At 34.2% G+C, this 20030-nt stretch overlaps 4 protein-coding genes across 6 annotated transcripts; 2 read left to right on the forward strand and 2 right to left on the reverse strand.

Annotated features, from left to right (window-relative positions):
• Positions 1-1245: 1245 nt before the first annotated feature.
• Positions 1246-2481, reverse strand: LOC115445864 (splicing factor 3A subunit 2). The gene is made up of 3 exons (XM_030172342.2): positions 2191-2481; positions 1837-2100; positions 1246-1659 (listed from the first exon to the last, which is right to left on the reverse strand). Exons 1-3 carry the CDS (start codon positions 2342-2344, stop codon positions 1295-1297), a joined length of 783 nt encoding a protein of 260 aa, XP_030028202.1. The 5' UTR covers positions 2345-2481; the 3' UTR covers positions 1246-1294.
• A 139-nt stretch (positions 2482-2620) lies between these two features.
• LOC115445844 (40S ribosomal protein S10) lies at positions 2621-4463 on the forward strand. Of its 2 annotated transcripts, none has more exons than XM_030172307.2 (4): positions 2621-2856; positions 3030-3242; positions 4080-4326; positions 4402-4463. In XM_030172307.2, the coding sequence occupies exons 2-4, from the start codon at positions 3043-3045 to the stop codon at positions 4435-4437; spliced, it is 483 nt and encodes a 160-aa protein (XP_030028167.1). In that variant the 5' UTR covers positions 2621-2856; positions 3030-3042; the 3' UTR covers positions 4438-4463. The 2 variants fall into 2 exon arrangements, with proteins under 2 accessions (XP_030028167.1, XP_030028168.1); XM_030172308.2 differs by lacking the exon at positions 2621-2856 and adding an exon at positions 2857-2948.
• A 1444-nt stretch (positions 4464-5907) lies between these two features.
• LOC115445843 (NADH dehydrogenase [ubiquinone] 1 alpha subcomplex subunit 9, mitochondrial) lies at positions 5908-12224 on the reverse strand. Its single transcript, XM_030172306.2, is given in 8 exon segments — positions 5908-6166; positions 8621-8807; positions 9082-9243; positions 9363-9566; positions 10714-10937; positions 11314-11421; positions 11423-11508; positions 12059-12224. Coding segments are annotated over 8 exon segments (1203 nt in total). The 5' UTR covers positions 12105-12224; the 3' UTR covers positions 5908-5980.
• Positions 12225-12935: 711 nt separating this feature from the next.
• LOC115445842 (synembryn-A) lies at positions 12936-19358 on the forward strand. Of its 2 annotated transcripts, none has more exons than XM_037441286.1 (8): positions 12936-13209; positions 13650-13788; positions 14235-14685; positions 14981-15186; positions 15571-15709; positions 15846-16089; positions 16406-16617; positions 17859-19358. In XM_037441286.1, exons 1-8 carry the CDS (start codon positions 13122-13124, stop codon positions 18006-18008), a joined length of 1629 nt encoding a protein of 542 aa, XP_037297183.1. In that variant the 5' UTR covers positions 12936-13121; the 3' UTR covers positions 18009-19358. The 2 variants fall into 2 exon arrangements, with proteins under 2 accessions (XP_037297183.1, XP_030028165.2); XM_030172305.2 differs by having other exon boundaries at positions 12936-13205; positions 13648-13788.
• Positions 19359-20030: the final 672 nt, after the last annotated feature.

Genomic DNA, 20030 nt, shown 5'->3' on the forward strand with positions numbered 1-20030 from the left:
GCGCACTTGCCCCACCTGACCTTATCTATCTACATTTTATAAATATTCAACCTTTTAAAAATTTTTAGCTGTTGGTGCCATCTACGCAGAATGAGCTCACAGTGTCTTTAAGTCGGGCAGCCGGTCTTTTTGGGTTCCGATTCAATTAAATGTAGAACTGGATCCCAGGCTTGTGCAAGCTTCCCACCATCTTCCCTATTGAAATTAGGATGTTTTATAATTTCAATAGCCTCGCGGATCATCCTAGGCAGGAATCGGTGTTCTTTGGCAAGGATTTGTGGCTTGTCTAGTCGCAGATAATGGTTGGAGCCTCCTTCAGGGTGTTCAGCGACTGCAGACTTCGTAGAGCATCGGTGTTTCACGTCAGCTATATGTTCTTTTACGCAGGTCCCTATATTACGTTTTGTTTGGCCTATATAAGAGAGGCCACAGTTGCAATTTATCTTGTATATTCCCGGTTCTTGCAGAGGTATTTAGAAAAGTAATCCCAAAATTCGATTAACCATTACTGGATAAAAAAAAATCCCAGGCGGTCTCACACATATGAGAGGAAGGTAGGTACTCACCGCAATATCTATTTATGCCGCCAAGCAGCAGTGCGTACCCAGTTACTGTTGTGTTCTGGTTTGAAGGACATTGTAGCCAGTGTAACTACTGGACATAATAAGACCTAACATCTCAGTTCGCACGGATGGCAAACCTGTTTCTATTGTTTATGGGCAGACGTATCGCTTAGCATCAGGCGAACGGCGGGCTGGTCTTGTTATCCAAAGAAATAAAAAAAAGATTACATCGTAAACTTAATTGGTGATCAATTAAGTACCCCCTTTTTTATTATGATTCCTTTTGTTTCCCATGTATGTATTTTGAGAAAGTGAAATAAAACAAGAAACTATACACAACATACAGTTCGAATATTCATTTTAGTTTGACTTTGAAAAACTGGCAAAATCAAATTTTAGGATCTCTTCAAACATGAAAAAGTATTGAATACACTGACAAAAGTAATAAGGTACATAATTGCAATTATTCAATCATGTAAATAATCTAAATAATGATTACAAAATATTAATAATAATAATAATTAAGGTAATTGCAATTACTAATTGACAAATAACAATTGTAATTGGTGTAAATGTATTCAGATTACTTTTCCTTATTAGTAATCTAATTACAAAAGTAATAAATTACACCCTACACTGGAGACAGTATAATATTTTATTTTATTTTAAGACTACATTGAAATCCAAGTAAAAAAATGCAGACAATTTATTGGCATATATTTACATATCAACTACATTGATGGTGGTGGAGGAGGCACAGGCAGTAATGGAGGTGGAGGGGGAACCCCCATTAGTTGCGCTCCAGGCGGAGGAGGCAATCTCATGCCATGATTTTCCCACATTTTTGGAGGTGGAGGCATACGCATTGGTTCCATTTTAAATGCAAACTGTAAAAAAAACTGTTTTGTATCTTTGTTCCAGTGAGTCCAAAACTTTGAGTCATGTTTTTCTACTTCTCTACTCGGCACTTTGAAAGCAATGGTCTCATATGGTTCAGCAGCAAATAACAAATACTGCCACCTGCGGTCTGGGGGTTCAATCTTTTGTTCATAAGCCGACATAAAGCGGTGTCTGGGTTGGACACCTTCCGCAATTTCTGTAACAAGATGAATAGTGTTAATTTTCTATAATTATTAGTAAGTGTTAAGTATCTTACTGTTAGGTAGAAACTATTATGTAGGTTTGGATAAACTTTTGTTTATAAATATGATATATAATGACTACTAAAGCCATTTTATGGCCACAATGCATATAATTTAAATTGTATATTTACCTGGATAGTCAACCTGGAAAAGAAGACTTTGCTGTCCATTTTCAGGATCTTTTTGCTTCGTAACTCTATAACCAGGTCTGCCAATTTTAACAAATTTTTTTGGTTCAATTCTTGGCTTTTCTGGTGCCAATTGCTGAGGAGCCTCTTTAGCTTCCTTAGCAGCACGTCGAGCTAAGTTTGCCTGGTGCTTTTTGCCTTGGGTGTGAGCTAAATAACTTCCTTCATTATTGTGCAACGTTAGACATAGCTTACATTCGTAAGAACCTGGAAAGAAACGTACCGATTAAAAGAACTAATAATTTTGAAAAATGCTAATCTTCGGGGCGTCTATACATGAATAGTTATGATACAAACCTAAATGATTTTTCATAAAATAAGGATCTTTATTTAGATCGATAGTTTCTAAGGCGAGCTGCCTTAACCTCTCGCGTCGGTCCCTGTTGCTTTCGGACCATGACGCCACACCACCACCGCCAGTTTTTCCGCCGGGGCGGTTTTGAAAATCCATGTTTAACTGTTATTAATTAACTGCTATCGTTTGCTGTTTATATATTCAACAAAACTTGAAATCACAAATTGAAACGGATTCGCATTGAAGCGTCACCGAACACTGACAATTGACATTTAACATTTTTTTTTATTCGTCCTAAGAGGACAGGCTATAGTCTTTCAACCATACTGCCTTGGCTTACGTATGACATTTAAAAATTGACAGTTGACAGCTTGGTCGGGCTTATACATCTGGAATGACATTAAGTTCAGATTGGAATTCAGACACTAATAGAAAAAGCGTCACAATTGGTATACTTTAGAGTCTATATTATTTAGACTGTACTTAGTAATGGGCAATATATACTATTAAATAGTTGTAATACCGCGTTATAATTTTTTTTTGTATTTTATTACTTTATTCATAGTTATGCTAGAAATGTTGTCGATGAGGTCTGAAACTAAATATGTCATCAAAACGTCAAACTTCTTTGATAGGTTTCTTTTCTGTTGTCAAAAGTGAGCTCGAAGGTAATATTTTTATAAAAATCTTTAAAAAGTTTGGTAATCTGCATAATAAACCGGCATTTCCCCCGAGTTATTGTAAAATAGCAATAATTACAGTAATATGACAATAATATTTTAATATGTTGTGCTTTCGTACCAATGTTTCTGTGATAACCTCTTATACATTCTTGTTTTAGGAAGAGTTCCAAGATGTTGATGCCTAAACAAAACCGTGTTTCCATATATGAGTACCTCTTTAAAGAGGGGGTGATGGTTGCTAAGAAGGACTATCATGCTCCGAAGCATCCGGATCTGGAAAAGATTCCTAACCTCCAGGTTATCAAAGCGATGCAGTCTCTCAAATCTAGAGGATATGTCAAGGAACAGTTCGCGTGGAGGCATTTCTACTGGTAAGTTAATAATTTAAACCATTAATTTAATAAAATTAGTACGCATAGTGAAAAGCAATTAGTAAATAAAAGGTTCTTTTACTATCGGATTCAGTAGTACGAAGTCTGATGAGATGTTTTTGTGTCATAACGTGCGTAAGAGTGGTTACCGGGATCTCAGTCATGACATTACAAAATATATTTCTCACTGAACAAACTTAAATTATGATAACCTATGGTAATAGAATTAGCTAAGGAGAAATAAATATATTGCATGAATGATATTACAAAGTAACAAAAATGTCAAATGGTAATGGTATCATTTTGTTGTGCATTTTTTTAGGAGTTTATTGTTTGAGGGTGCAGATTAGGGATGACAGAAGTTGTGAATGTGGATGGTTTCCTAAAATTACACAGGTTAATTATTGATAATAATACCAGATTAATATTGCTGCCTTGGAACCTATAACAGCTATGTTCTTATCTTAACTTGTTATATGTATAGAGATAATAATAATGACAATTTTAAATAATGTAAAAGACTAATGTCAGCTTTATATGAAAACCAAAAACCAAATTTTACATTTCATTGTTTCACCTTTTTCGTTTATTTCTCCTGTTAACATGCTTTCTAGGCAAGGGTGTAAAGTTTAAATGCTAAACTTTACTTATCAACCTATCAATATCGTTTACTACTAAAAACATTGATATAGCTATTTTGTTTAACACTTTTTTGGGTTGCAATGAAATTCAGTGTCACAAAAATGTGATAGTATTCACATATTTTTCTTTACACTTGCTGACTCAAACATCTTATATTATTGCATCTAACTATTTTTTTTTTTTTTTTTTTTATAGGTATTTGACCAACGAGGGTATTGAATACTTGAGAATCTTCCTCCACTTGCCCCCTGAAATCGTGCCCGCCACCCTCAAGCGCTCAGCCCGCACAGAGACAGTCCGCCGTGGCGCGGTTGGCCGGCCAGACGCCCCCGCACGCACTGCTGAGGACAGGTCTGCCTACCGCCGTGGACCGACCACACCCTCAGGCGCTCCTCATGATAAGAAGGCTGATGTTGGCCCTGGTTCAGCCGATGTTGAATTTGTAAGTGTTTTTGCAAGTGCATTATGAAAATATTACCATATGAATTATTAATGATGAATATACTTTTTTTTCCAGAGAGGAGGATTCGGACGTGGCAGGCCTGCTCCCTAAGTTTAAATAAACTTAAGTTTTAAGAATTATGTGTTTTTATTGCCCAGTCATAAAAAAATGAGTTACAAAGCAAGAACTAAACTGCTAAGTTGGTGTAGCTTGCATAACTGAGATTATACAGATGGAATTTTTGAACTGCACCTGTAGGGAAAGTACTCTAATTACTGGAGAAAGCAAATTTTATTCAAAAGAAATAGTCCTTTATTACTAAAAAGAAGCGAAACTGCATTTAGATATTTTTGGAAATTCGCTCGCCGCACCCAATATTCGAACTGGCATAAATCTGAAAAAATAATGTTTTATGCGATCAATCGATAGAGCCAATTGTAAGGATCAACTCTCTCTAACACAGTATTTTTAAATACTGGACCTCTTAATTAATTAATAAATGTGTTAAAAGATCATGTATCGCTCAAAATGAAACACATTTTAAGCAACAGTTACTTAGTTAATTTACTTGTTTTTTTCACTGATTTAAAATAAGTTCAGATTTCGTGGGTTCCCTTTTTTATTTTAATCATATAGTTGAATCTAACATTTTTATTAGAGAGAGTTGATGCTTTCGATTGACCCTATCCATTAATGGCATTAAAGAACAGGGTGTTATTTTATCGGATTTCAGCCAGTTTGATTCCCGGGTGTGGCAAGTGTATTTTCAAAAATCTGTGAATGCAGTTTTGCTTCTTGCTTTGCTCCAACCGACCCACAGTCGTTGAAGTAACCGACAGCAAGTTTTAGTCGGCATGCCGACACAATTTTGGTCTGGGACCCCAAACAAGTAATTTAGTTGACATCTAGGTCTTAAATGCGGCGAGTCCGACAACCATTCTTCCGCTCCCCAGGTTTCATAAAAGATACCCATAACTTGGAGTTTTTCTTGCGGAACATAAGTACGTAATTACTTTTGATGCGTACGAAATCTCAGTTAAGTATCAGTAAAACGAGCGTAATAGGGATAAATATCTATAGGAAAGGCGTAGACCTCATATCTTTTCCTTTACGATTATTTATTTTACTGCTGATATTTGCATATTGTTGGTATACTTACCATATTGGTTGGTAGGTATAAACTGAAAATATTTTAATATTATGTTCCACAAGGTCACCATATATTTCACACGAGTGTCCTTCAAAAGGCATTTATGCAATTCGTTTGTTGTTTGCATGCGATTTTTTTTTTATTGGTGATCACTAACCTTGGATGACGTTATTAGGAAGATACAGCGTCTATTAACTATTTACTTACAATAAAAAAACAATTACCAAATACTTACGAAGTCAAAAAAATATTATGACATTAAATATAAAAAATGCAAATAAAAAAAAATATAATATACTTACATAATTTTAGAATCGGTAGGTCTGGGGCAGACCTTAATTGTCTGTTAGAGAATAATATACCCTATCGCCTATCACTGATTTTCCTTTGAACCATTACTTACATAATAATATACTTATACAGAAAGTAAATAACTCGTTTCCTATAACTTTATTCAAAACATTTACTACAATTGTTTGATTGATTTAACATAGCATTCAAGTTTTAGATTGTTAATGGCTGCACCTTCGGTGGGTCGGGTTTGGGGAATTCTCCAAGTTGATCCATGTAGTATTGATACGCGCGGTACGGTTTAAGCTCCCATGGCACTTGGTCCTCCATTTGCGTTAGGGTAACACCTAAATCTTCCAAGGTTGGTACTCCGCTCACTAAAACATCCGTGGTAGCTTCCTGTAATTTAAAAGGAAGTATTACGATTCCATGCTAACTAATCACTACCGAAAAAACCTACAAGTTAAAAAAACAAGACATTTAAATAACGACAGTTATTTTATTATTAAATTAACCCAATTAGGTAAAGGCTTAAGACAACTTCAGATGCCTGCGTAATAAAGTATTTCATACGAATTACGTGAAAAAAATAAACATCTCGCCAAAATTTGCTTCCTACTCAATATTGATACATGAACAATGAGATAATTTCTGGAGTAAGTACTATATAAATATTTTTAAATAAGTAGGTATGTTGAATTATATAATATAGGTTGGTCGTGGCTTCGCCCGCGGGAATAACCTTACCCGTTACAAAAGGCCATAAATTACTTTCGCGACTCATAGCGCTATCTGTACGACGCCAGTGGCATCTATTAAAAAAGTAGATTTCTTTTTAAATATTACCAACAATAGGGTACCGGACTAATTTTTGTTCTTTACTATTATCATATATTTACGTTATATAAATTATAACACAGAAGGAATTATAAAAATCCGGTAAAAAATCAACAAGTTATAAGTCTTTGAATATCGGTGGAAGGGGTAATTAACAAGAAACAGAAAAGAAAAGAAATACCTACATTTGACGTCATCGGGAATTACGACGCGTGTGAAAGAAAGAGATGAAGCGATATCCCCACAACGCGCCCACTTTTACACGTTACAATATTTGAAATATGGATTACTAGCTCATTTTTTAACCAATTTTTATTCAGTTTTTGCAAGAGTGCTTCTTTTTCGTATTATTAACAACTACATATAGAACAATGTACAAAATCAAGCATAGGCCGGTTCCCTATTACCGAGGTAAACAATAGTTTATGCATTAACCCAGGATAGTTTATCAGCGTGCCAAATTTAAATCAAATTCTTTTAGCGGTTGCTGTATTTACATCTAACAAGCATACAAATATCTAAACATTTTCACAAATATTCGCCTTTATAATTGTAAGATAAGATTTATTTGATTTATTTGGTGTAAAAAACAATTGTACGATAAATTCTATAAAAGTAAGTTTACATCATATATATCGGAGATATTTATTGTACAACTAACTACATTATCAACAGTTTATAAAATTGTAGATCACGTTTATAATTTCAAGTAATTATTACGACGATGTTATATGAAGGCATTATTACAAAAAAGGTAGAGATCCCATCTTATATTGAAATTGAGTAATGGATGTTTATGGGACCTTAATCCGATTATGCGCAAATATTTTATCTGTAACTAGCTTTTTCACGCGGCTTCGCCCACGTGATGGAGTTTTCCGGCATTAAAGTCCCGCTTAATATTTTCCTGAGATAGAAAGTAGCCTATAACCTTTCCAAGGTCTTAAACTATTTGCAAACCAAATTTTATAAAAATCCGTTCAGTAGTTTTTGAGAAAATCGATAACATACAGATAGACAGAAAAGGGGAATTTGTTTTGCATAGATTTACTATAGCAAAATTAAAAACTGGGTACATGAGTTGTTCCTGTTTTTAGGCGAATAAGACCTATGGTAGCTTTTAAGTCAGGGTTGATGTAAGAGTATATACTTATACAAAGTATAATATACTTGAATTTAGGGGACGGAGGGGGGCAGCTGCCTACCTTTGTAGTCCAGGGATGTTATGGAGCTCCGTAACCGTAACCGAAACTATCGGATATCCGAAATAAAAATATATCCGTAACCGTAACCGTATCCGTTAAAAAAGTTTCGGATAAGTTACGGATAATATGTTTCGACAGGTTTTTATTTCACCGCTCACGCGCCATCTTGTATATATGTAGTTTGTTTGTAATTTTAGTCATAACATAACCTCATTCATAAATAGTATTTTTTTTAATATAGTAGTAGGTACTTATTTAATAAAGTGAAGGAATAGTGGTGTGATACGTACTAAATTGATTTATAAGGACAAAATGCGTCCAAAGTATGTACTTTAATTTGGACATTTTTTGATCAAGGTGACGGTAATTTTGTAAAATGAGTATCAGTATGATAAAAGCTTTTCACGGAGAGGAGGTGGCACTACTTCACTGAAATTTCATCTCAAATTAAAACACAGAGGTTTTCCGAACACCCATGTCCCCCAATTAGTTTATCGATAATTAATAATCGACGATGACGACGAACGATAGTTAGTAATCGTCGCCCTACTGTATTATATCATATTATATTTTTATATACTTTAATCTAATATCCGTAACCGAAACTATCTGAAACTAACGGATAATCCGAAATAATTACATATCCGTAACCGTATCCGAAACCGATATAATTTTATTCCTATATCCATATCCATAACATCCCTGCTTTGTACCTCATGGATACTTTTTGATAAATATTAACATATTTAGGTAGGGTCTTGTAAAATTTCTCAAAGTGTTTATTAGTGTGGATTGTTAATTCATTACCCACCTTCTCTAGGCCTTCCCAGTGCAGATTTCCGAAAGGATAAGCGGGCGAGAGCTTGTTTAACATTGTCACCTTCAATGGAAATAGCGGATCGTACTTCATGTCGTATCGAGCATAGCCCCATTTCTCATCTTTTCGCATCAGTTTATAGAACCAGTCCACTAAATCAGCCAACAGGTATCGTTTGGGACTAAAAGTAATACAAAGAGTTATTTTAGAAGTGCGGTATTAAGACAACTGCTAAAGATGCCGCTGTTATAGGAAATGTCTTTAATTGTTGACGCAAAATTATGAGAGGCGTTAGGGTACATCCCAATATGGCGAAAGCACCACAAATGCGAGGTCAGGCGTCGCTCGCGTGCTAATAGGCTTAACGCGTTCGTCATATTGGTGCACACCCAAAAAAAAAATAATGTTATATTTTTTTCCCATTTGCAGAACTGTGACATAAACATAAAGCTTACCCAACCGCTTGATAAACTTGACATTTTGTTTCAGGGTCACGAATAGCGTTCACAATGCCCTGAGCTACATCTGATACAAATACAGGCTGCTTTACAGTAGCTAGACCATTCTTGTACAGCGGCATGTGGTTACCCTGGATACGCAGGACACTAGCAAAAGCCCTGCAATCATGAAAGTAAATTTACCATCATAAATGATCATCATTTGATAATATTTTTGGTTGCTTAACAATTATTAAATTGCTTAAAAATAATATGAAATACTAAAAAAATTTAACAACCTTAAAAATCTGTCCTCAGAGCCATAGATATCAGAAGCTTTGAGAATGGTAGCAGTTGGAAACTCTTCTTTGACAGCAAGCTCTCCCAAATATTTGCTGATTTTGTACATTGATGGTGTCTTCATGACTAATGGCTTAGGGTGTTCCTCAGAATTAAGGTAAGAGAGGTGGACGAATCTCTCTACTCCCATTTCACGGCAAATTCTGAAAAATAATAAATCAAACACCTAAGTTACAAGTGAAAGTTTGTGAAGATGTTTATTTTAATACTTTCAGGCGTGTAGAGATGTAAGGATAGGCTAGTAAAGTATACATTATCTCTCAAAGTTAGGTAGAGTATAGAAATCATCATACTTTGTAGTAGTGATGTAACGAATGTCATTTTTTGAACATTCGCGAATGCGAATGTTTAGTTTTTGTTCAAATTTGGCGCCAATTTTCTATGATGATTAACTAAATTTTATTATTATCTAAGATGATAATTATCTAAACATTAAAAAGTTATGTAGACTAATAAAAAAATTATAGAAGAATTTGTTTTTGTTTCTTTCAATTGCTTTTAATTTCTTAGTTGCTATTGTGTTACAAGTTCTAATGAGAATTACATTTTTAAGCTTTATTAAAGTAAACGAAATAATTTTGTTTATTTTTAAAGTTTAATATTCCTCTACTCAAGTTTAATTACTAACTTAAAAACATGGTAAAAATAGTTAATTAATTGGTATGTTTTAAGAAAGAGAAGTATTTTTCTTTGAGAGTCTATAATTTTTTGTTTGTTTGTTTAGACTATATTTATAGTTTATTGTAGAAGAATATTGTTTTAGTTTAGATTTTGATTTTATTTTACACACAGTATTACGAATATTATCTCGGAAGGGGTATGCAGAGGCGCAACCAGGGCACCCACTTTTCGCCAAGTGTGTTGCGTATCCGTTCAATAGTGTGACAGGGGCGAGCCTATCGCCATGTCGGGCACAAATTTCACACTCCGGGCTGATACTGAGCAGAAAAACCCAAATATCACTTTGCCCGATCCGGGATTCGAACCCAGGACCTTAGAGCGCTGCCGTACCGCACATGCAGTAGAACTATGCCACCGAGGCAGTCTACTATTATCTTCAAATATTTTTTTTTCTGATATTGACATTCGCAAAACATTCGCAGAAATTTTGCGAATGCGAATATCCAAAAATATGCGAATATTCGCGAATGCGCATGCGAATATTCGTTACATCACTACTTATTAGATATAAACAGCATTATAATAATATAATTTATGGATTAATTCTATACCAACACCAGTGCATTGAATATTGTCCTTAGGTTTTAACTAACAAAGTGCTTTAATTACCTTGCAAGACGTCTTGCTCCATCCACGTGGACATCCATGTACTTGAAGTTCTTGGTCTCATAGTCACGTCCAATAAGGTTTATGACAACATTGGAGTAACGGACAGCTTTGGCAATGGACTCCTCATCACGGAGATCAAAAGGGGTGAACAAAACTTGACCCAGGTCGCCGCAAACTTTTAATCTTTGAACATCGTAGAAATCACATCTGTATGGTAAAATCATCTGCAACAAATAAATAATTTATATGATTAGTATCATTCTTACAAAATTGTTTGAAAAAAAGAAAAATGTGAATTTAAATGATAAATAAAATATAAATTATAATAAAATAAGTAATAATTATATACACTATTATGAATATAAGATTCATTTTAAAGCCTAATTCAGAAAAAGAAAACATTGTAAATTAATGTAAACAATAAATAAATTTATCCTCTTCCTATTTATCTCTTTTGTATTTGCATTTGTGTAGTTGGCAGGCACAAAAATACATTAATTACATTTAGTTTTTTCTTCTCTGAATATGGTGAATTTGAATTTAAAAAACCAAATATAGCAGAATGAAAATGCTTGTTGAAGATGCATTTTGATCTCTCACCTGGGTACCAATCTTGCCCAGTTTATTGCACACATACCGCCCAACGAATCCCGAGCAACCAAACACTGTTGCTACTATTCCATTGAAGCTGCTCCTTCCACCAGTACCGGCGCTTATACGCAGCTAAGTTTGGCCTACCATCAGAGCTGTATTGGGCAGCTTTTATATAAACAACACTTAAAGACCCATTGATTGCTGAAAGTTTGAACAAAACAAGGTATTCTTGGTAATGGTTCTTTTATATCAAAATTTTTGGTCCAGGTTCAACCATTTAAAATTGGAATTAGTACTGGATTTGTTATAGTTCTTAAAGATTAAGTAACTTAAGGGATTGGAATTTGTTTGTCATAAAACACTTCAATCAAATTTAATCTGAAAAATATTTTTTGAGGCTGTACAAGCATTTCAAATAAATGAAATGTCTCAATTGAATGGGTGTGATGTTTTTGGAATTATTTAATCTATTTCTGCAAAAAGAAACGAATTTGTTGGTGCACGTCGAAACGTTTAATATAGGGTAAAATTTTTATTGAATTATTTGGAAATACTGATGTAGTTCTGCTTTAGGTTATAAAGAAAATATGTTTTGGCTTCTTCAGATTTTATATGAGACTGGTTGACATGACATGCAGCTGGCTGGATTTTTGGAGTATCTATGTTTGGACATAAACATTGACTTTAAGTAGGCACAGAGGAATTATGTAAGAGGGAAGTATATGTTTTAATCCCTACACACTAAACTTACGTAAAATTTTAGTGGCCATATGGCCAGTCAAAACTGCCGTAGCCATTTCTTGGCCAAAAATATCTCAATTATTGAAGTTAACAATTTTCTGTCCCATGAAATGGGAAATATGAAAATCGAAGAAATTACAAAACGCGTTGACAGTGACACTGACAGCTCTTGTTGACAGACGACAGCTGTTGCTTTTTTTTTACATTAGGTATATAAGGAATCAACTAAGATTAGAGCCTATATTCCTAAATCATGAGCTAACAGACGACTTGTATGGCTCAGTCTTACAATTATATATTTTTAGTTATAATCGACCCAATTTGAATTTATTTCTGCATAACCTGTTGTGAAAAAAATATTTTTTTAAGCCCAGGGTTACACATCCGGAAAGGCGTTTTGAATTTAGTTCTGAAAAATTGATGGTACCATTTTGATTGAGTTCTGTTGCTTTTTCAACTCCAGTTGAATGTTCCGACATAAAGTAATTTTAAATAATTAAAAGAAATGTTTCCCTTACCTAATGTCCACTCATTGATTAAAAATAAATGATTAAAGACAGGAGAAGATATTAAACACATATATAAAAACAATAAAATATCTCAAATTTAATCATTTGAATCGTAGGAATATTGAATAAAAGATACATTTATATTTTTGAAATTTATAAAAGTTAAATATAAGTTTAGTCTGCCACTTATACGTTAAGCTTTTATCAAACATTTACCTACATAAAAATCCAGCATATCATGTATGAAGTGCAATTCCAAATTGTATGGGTTTCGGAGAGTTCTGGGTTTACCTTCTAATTTTCGTTCTGAATTGCCAGATGTATAGCCGGCCTAATTGTCAAAACATTTAAGAATGACAAATCACAAACGTCAAAATTTGCGAGTTATTTTTGTAATTTGTTATTGAATTTCGTTTTGCGGTCTGCAAAAGTATTTTATGTGAATAAAAAAACGATATAATACTAATTAGATTCCGTAAAGCCGCCGTGAATCATCGTAAATACTATAATCAGATTATAATTAGCTTTGCCTGTTCCAAAAGCAGCTATCCTAAAAGCAATATTATGGATGAGGGCGAAATAGAAGTTATTAGTTCAAGTCCATCTTTGAACGACGTTGCTGAAGTCCTACAAAGATTTCTGAAAAATGTTGGTATCCAATGAATACGGTGTAGTTTACAAGCGTTACATTGGTGGTTACTTGAAAATGTTTTACTTTGCATGATCCCGTAAATACTACTTCATATTAGTGGAATAATAGTTGAATGTAACTAAGTGAAAATATGCCCATGGCTGTATGCACCTGTATTTTGATTTCAAGCTAATATCAATAAATTGTACAAACAAGCTGTGAGCTTGTTCTGGTATACAAGAGAATAGACAACTGATTTGCATTGTCTATATATTGTTGTACCTACTACTTTAGAAATATTACAGTATCAAACTCACTTTTTTCTTAGAAACCTGATTGGAATATTTTATTACTATAGCATTGGACTTGTAATAAAATACACCTCATAATAAAACCCACAATGTACTGTTGTATTAGTTCATATTCACATCTACTAATATCTTTGACTTTTGTTTCCAGAGCGGGAATCGAATTTTCATTTCCCAGTTTAAATGCTTACAACAATAGAGCAATATTGTGGACAGCTTTATTTCAACATCTTCAGAATAAGAGCTCTAAATCTATTCACTCAATATGTCTAGCTGTTATCAGAGTTTTGAGGTATGTATTTTAATATGTGAGGGCTTGAAAAAAAGTAGGTTTAAGGGGCCCTATTCTGGTTACGCATTAGAAATCTATCTTTTTGGAATTATGCATGTTTTAATTGATTGACAGTTTTGATAGCTGTATAGGTGAATATATACATTTTTGGCTCTTATCTATATGGCTATCAAAGATGTCATTCAGTGAGAATGCTTGTAATTGTCAAAAAAGATATACCCTATAGACTAAATAGGACCCCCTACCCTTTACCTAATCTTTTATTGGCCTATACTAATACAGCCTAAAGGGCAAGCTCTAAAGAGGTATACTGTGTAAATAAAGAAAAATAAATGTACTATTCTTATTAAATAAAGGCTTTTTGATTTGTATTTCATTTGACATTAGTGCATAATTTTGAAATCAATTGTTGTTTCAACTTTTTATTTAACTTTTCTTATAAACAGTCGAGACAAAACAGACTTGGAGAATTTGCTGTGTGAAAAATGGATTACTACTCTAATAGAAATGTCTGGATTATACAACTATGATGGAAATGATGATAATTTCAATGGAGTCATGGCCTTAACTGATAAGGAGGTGATGGTAGAAGCCCTCAAATGTCTCTGCAACCTGACATACAACAGTGAGGCAGCCAGAGCACATTGTGCAAACACTTCAATAGCCCAAGGATTAGTTGCCAGACTGAAGGTTTACAAAGAAATCTCTTTCAAAGCAGAAATCATGCTGTTTGACATGAAATTAATGTTTATTCTCACAGCTTTGAGACAGGATATAAAAATGAAAATAAAAAATGAATTACATGGCATGGACTATTTAACAACCTGCCTCACTGAAATAGTGCTTGAGTCACCAAAGTTAGATGACAAAAATGGATATTATCAATGCATGTTGTCTGTGAGTTCGTATTTTTGTTAAATTTTGCTGGTATATTACACATAGTTATAAGTCCTTACTTAAGTTTATACTGGAACTTATAATGATTATTTTTAATTTTATTGTTCAATATTAAATTTTCTAAGCAATTTTGTATACAATGTGTATCAATTATAACCTGTTTGGAGCGTAATTAATAAAAATTAAATAGGGTGCTTATCTTAAAATATCTAACAAATAATATCATCAAGAGATCAGATTTATTATTACACATAATATTTTTTGGAATATCACCAATTCATACTTAAAATTCCAGGACCAACATCAGGCCATTGTATGTGATATTTTGAAGGCACAGTTTAATCTAATCAGTCAGTCGAGCTCAGAAGAGCCAGAGAACAAAGCCGAAGAAGCCATGTTCACAAGGTTAACACCAGTGCTCATGACCCTCTTGTGTGCCCAGACAAGTACAAAAGAGAAATCAATAGAATTGAAGAGTAACATTGCTAATTTGTTGACAGGGTATGTTTGTTTATATTTCATTCATAAATTTTGTTGTTTTTCTAATGTATAGAATTTATAGTCGTTAATGTCCAGTTTCCAGTTTATGTCAGGTATATTTTCTGTTATCATAATATGAAGGTCATTGGGTTTTGTGTACAATGTGCCTCATAATTAAATATAATAACTAGGATTTAATAAAATCTAAGATTTTTTGGGAAAATATCCATTATCCATGGATGATTTTTTGCACAAAGTTACCAGTGCAAAAGACTAGTTACAAATATTAATGGTATGTCATATGACCCTGTATTTTTTATACTTCAATGTATTACTTTATATGCACAAGTAGATTCTGTATTTGTTCCGGACTGTAGTTTTAAAATGTAATATGTTATTCAACAGAGTGCCGCCGATGTTCTATTTGTATCTGACTCCGCAACTCAAGGAAGAAGAAACCTGCCAAAACACATACAATGGTAGAAAGATGGACGCTCTACATGCACTACTTGATTTTTTGCAGCACCAACTGACCATTACTACAGTAAGGTCCCCATATAAAGATATATGTGTTTCTGTTTCTTATTGTTATTAAAATAATAATTTTTATTTAGCATATTAACGTTATTAAAATCAAAATGCCGCCCAGTATAAAAATTAAGCAAAAAATATATTTTTAGGGAATTCATAATCAATACGAGAATTTGTCGCCAATCTTGACCGTATTGAACAAAACATCGCGTGGCTGTCGCATGTTTCGTAAATACCTCCGACAAGTGGTGTTGCCGCCATTACGAGATGTGTCCAAACCCCCAGAGAAGGGTAACACGTTGCGCAACCAACTTTGCCGTCTTTTAACTACGCCCGTTACGTCTGTGAGGGATTTAGTGGCGGAATTCTTGTTCATACTTTGCAAGGAGAAAGGTGAGTAATAGTTGATAATTATTTATTTATCTTTGGAATTTGAATTTAATGTATGTTTTAAGCTATACAAATATTAACATCGCAGTGCAATACATTATATAGTATACTCCATTTGCCTGTTGCGGTTTCTATCGTGAACTCATGAAAAGAAATCGAGTCAGGTTTTAACATAATTATAAGCTACTTTTATATCACGAAGAAGGGTACAATGGAGCTTATATCTTGGGAACCTTTCACACTGAAGCGCCACAAGCAAATCGTAATATTATAATGAATTTGAATGTAACTAGAGGCTAAAATTGATCCCGTTGAACAGTGAGTCGCATGGTGAAGTACACCGGGTTCGGGAACGCGGCGGGGCACCTGGCGCAGAAGGGGCTGATGGGCGGCGCGGCCGGCGACTACTCGTCCAGCAGCGACGACTCCGACACGGAGGAGTACCTGCGCGCCGCGCCGCACATCGACCCCGTGGTGGGCTGCACGCGCCCGCCGCGCGCCAACCCCTTCGAGGGCATGTCCGACGAGCAGGTACTTGTTCACTGCCACCGACAGATGTCACTACATCGGCTTGTCATTTTATTGTAGAGTATGTTAGGAAGATATTATACTTATAAGAATGTATATAATGCTTTACAGAGATGTACGAAAGGATATCCTGGTTTTGTAGGTATTTATAATATTATGTAGTATTTACCTGGTTTATATAAATTATTCTATGATTAGGTTCGAAGGTACCTTCCTATTTTTATTTGATGTATTACAGATTTTTTATTGTAATTTTTTTTTACTCTATTTTAAGTTATTTTTTTATACTTTTATATTATCTATCTGTCTAAAAATACACAAATTCACAAAAAATATTTCAAAAAATGAATCATACATCCATGGCGAGGCTCATGACCCAAGCCTCTGGTGGTTAAGGTAAAATGTTCAGTAGTACCGCCTTATGCATCTAGTTAAAGAACCAACGTCTAAAAAGTAGAGACTTTCGAAGCTCCTTGGTATCAACCATCGATATATATGTACCACGTACATCAACACATTTGTATTGTTATTTTTTATTTTTACACAAGACTTTTTATCTCTTCTGCACTACCCAAAGGTTCAGCTTAACAGAGAGACTGAAAATAAAATTCAAGTCTGCCTGAATACCACGTGTTTACGAAGTGTAAATATAGAAATAAAATAAATTATAGTTCTCATAGACAACTGAAACATTTATTTATTAATGACTATGTGAGGGACAATGGAGCGTGGGCGAACCCCACCAAATGGATGGTCAATTAATTAATTTGTAGTGAGTAGTTACTGGCGGAGGTTCGAGCCAAACCTACACTTTGGAATTAAAATGACAATTACTAGAATCGACATCACCTATAGTGTTCGTATTGTGTGTAAAATTTAAACAGGAACGCTGACATTTATTCTCCTAAATAAGTGTTCCCATTAATTCTCGGTGTCTTACCAGCGACTTTTAACCTTTCAAGATAGCCCATACTAGTTGCGACTACAGAACGGTCGCCATAACTTGTATCCATTGTTCCCCCTGTCCTTATCACATTTTTTTGTGAAATCGCTGCGACAGTTTTTAAAGCATGTTGCAGAAACGATTTGTCTTAGTTTTTACAACCGCTTTCCTGACATTAAACCTCTGTGGGATTTGGATCCTCTGTGGGATTGGTCCCACGATATTCTGATTCAAAACACGCATTCTACAATACTATTTATGGGTTCCGAATATATCATAATAATTTTGTTTTGTCTAACAGAAAGAATACGAAGCAATGAAGCTGGTGAATCTATTCGATAAGATGATGTCGGATGGAGTGATGAAGCCGGCGCGTGTGGGCCCCGACGGGCGGCCGCAAGCCATCGAACATGTGCTAGAGCTGCGGGAACCGCCTCGGACCAACTCATAAATATTACGATTACATACATGACTTTCAAAGTATTACTCTTTAACTTTACATAGTGTATGCTATACTTTTTATCTAATGGTAATTTTTAAAAACAATTTAACTTATAATATTCAATGTATTATGGTTTTATGTACGTAGATGCCCGGATAATTATAATAACATATCGAAGATATACCACAGTATTGGGCGAAAAATACAACCAGCAGCGACGTGTCACGTGGCGTAGTGAAAATCTTTATCTGTAGTAAAATTGATGATCAACACACAATTTTCTATTAGTATTATGGAATTGTTTTTGTCTCCATACAAAGTAATGGAAGTTAAGTGAACAAATTTTTTTGCGGTCGCAATAGAGCCCCAGAATTGTCCGCGGAGTGTTGATGCGTTTACGGCGGTCGATAGGGCCAAATTGTGCCGAACTATTGCCAGGAATCAAAATCGAACTATATGTAAAATTATATCGGATTTTAATTATCCTTTATGTTTGCATACATTACATATGTTAAGAAATTATTTTGTATAAAATATTTATTTTTTATATGTATTATTAATCCCCTATTGTGGTCTAAATATGGCCAAATTATGATTATAATTACCATTCCACAGGCTATATTATTTAATTGATAGTACGGTAGTATTAGAATAGTAATTTACTATGCGATTATTATTAACAAATCTTGACATTTTTGTAGGAAATAGCACGATCCCATAGGTTAGTATAATGGTAAGTGATTTACTTATGCCTGTAAATACCCAAAGTGGTAAAGGTATTAGTTGTGTTGGTGAATTTTATAGTAAGTAATGGGAAGTAACGAAACTGTGATGAGTTAAAGGGCTAATAGGTTCATTGGACTCTTGAGTTTCCATGCAGTCGATATTTGTAGGATGACACGGTAGAAAAAGTTAACTTAAAATGTATGGGTACAGGTGGCCAAATAAATAAATAACCGGTAGTTTAATTTTTTTTAATATATCGGCATTCGTGTCTCTTTTAATGACTTTCCATACGAGGCGTTCTTTCTGCCCATTTAAATTTGACCTAAAAATGGTTAATATATTTTATACTTTTATGTACACATAAAATATTTGAGTAGAGTTAGGGACTATTGCGTAGGCATGCGTGTCATAACTTGAGTGAGTTGCCACTCGCCCTAGTTTCTCCTTTGTCTTAGTTATAAGTGATACCTACGTCCGGGCAATTTCATCCAAATATTTTTGTCGCCAATATTGGGCGCCATCAACTTAAACTTGGTAGTCCTAGTCATATCTAATCTGCTTATCAATAAGATTTTCACATTATGATCAATTAATTATTGTGTAGTATTTATAATAAAGTAAATTTGAGCAATATTATTGTTTATTATTTCTTTTAATCTATAAGGGTTGCACATGATGTTTTAAAAGGACGCTGCATTCTCGCGTGTTACGCGTGCTCTCTGCATAGTTTAGCACGCATATATTTTATGTTGGCCGTATACGAGATCTAGACTATCGCGATGTTGCGTGTGTGTAGTTGAAAAACGTAAAAAGCATAGCTCCGGCATGTTTTTTTTTATATCACTGGCTCCCAATTTCCGATTATTTTTGAGGAATTGCCTAAATAGGGTCCATTCTGGTGGTAATTTTTTTATATATCATGAACACCCATATTTTGTTATTTTTAACTACTCACTGGCTGGAATTGAATTGTGAAAGTCGATAACATATTCATAGATAACCTAATAGTAGGCCATATACCTGAAAATTCGCTGAGCATTAGAGTTTGACCCTAGGAAGGTTCTGTGATATTTTTAATTCTAGTAAGATGGGGATTTGCGGTCATTATGACAAGAGGCTTTCCAGTTCATTTATCATCTGAAGTAGATGAGCTCGGAAACAGCATAATTTTTATCGCCTCAATCTATTCTTCGTTAATAGAGACATGATTTATGTTTAGGTATATGAGACACGAATGAATTTATTGGTTTTGATGATTTCCTTTAAAGATTTGACGGTCTCTTAAGTCATTGTATTTTAATTTGA

This window comes from Manduca sexta, chromosome 22, assembly GCF_014839805.1.
Source record: "Manduca sexta isolate Smith_Timp_Sample1 chromosome 22, JHU_Msex_v1.0, whole genome shotgun sequence".
Classification (NCBI taxonomy): Eukaryota; Metazoa; Arthropoda; class Insecta; order Lepidoptera; family Sphingidae; genus Manduca; species Manduca sexta.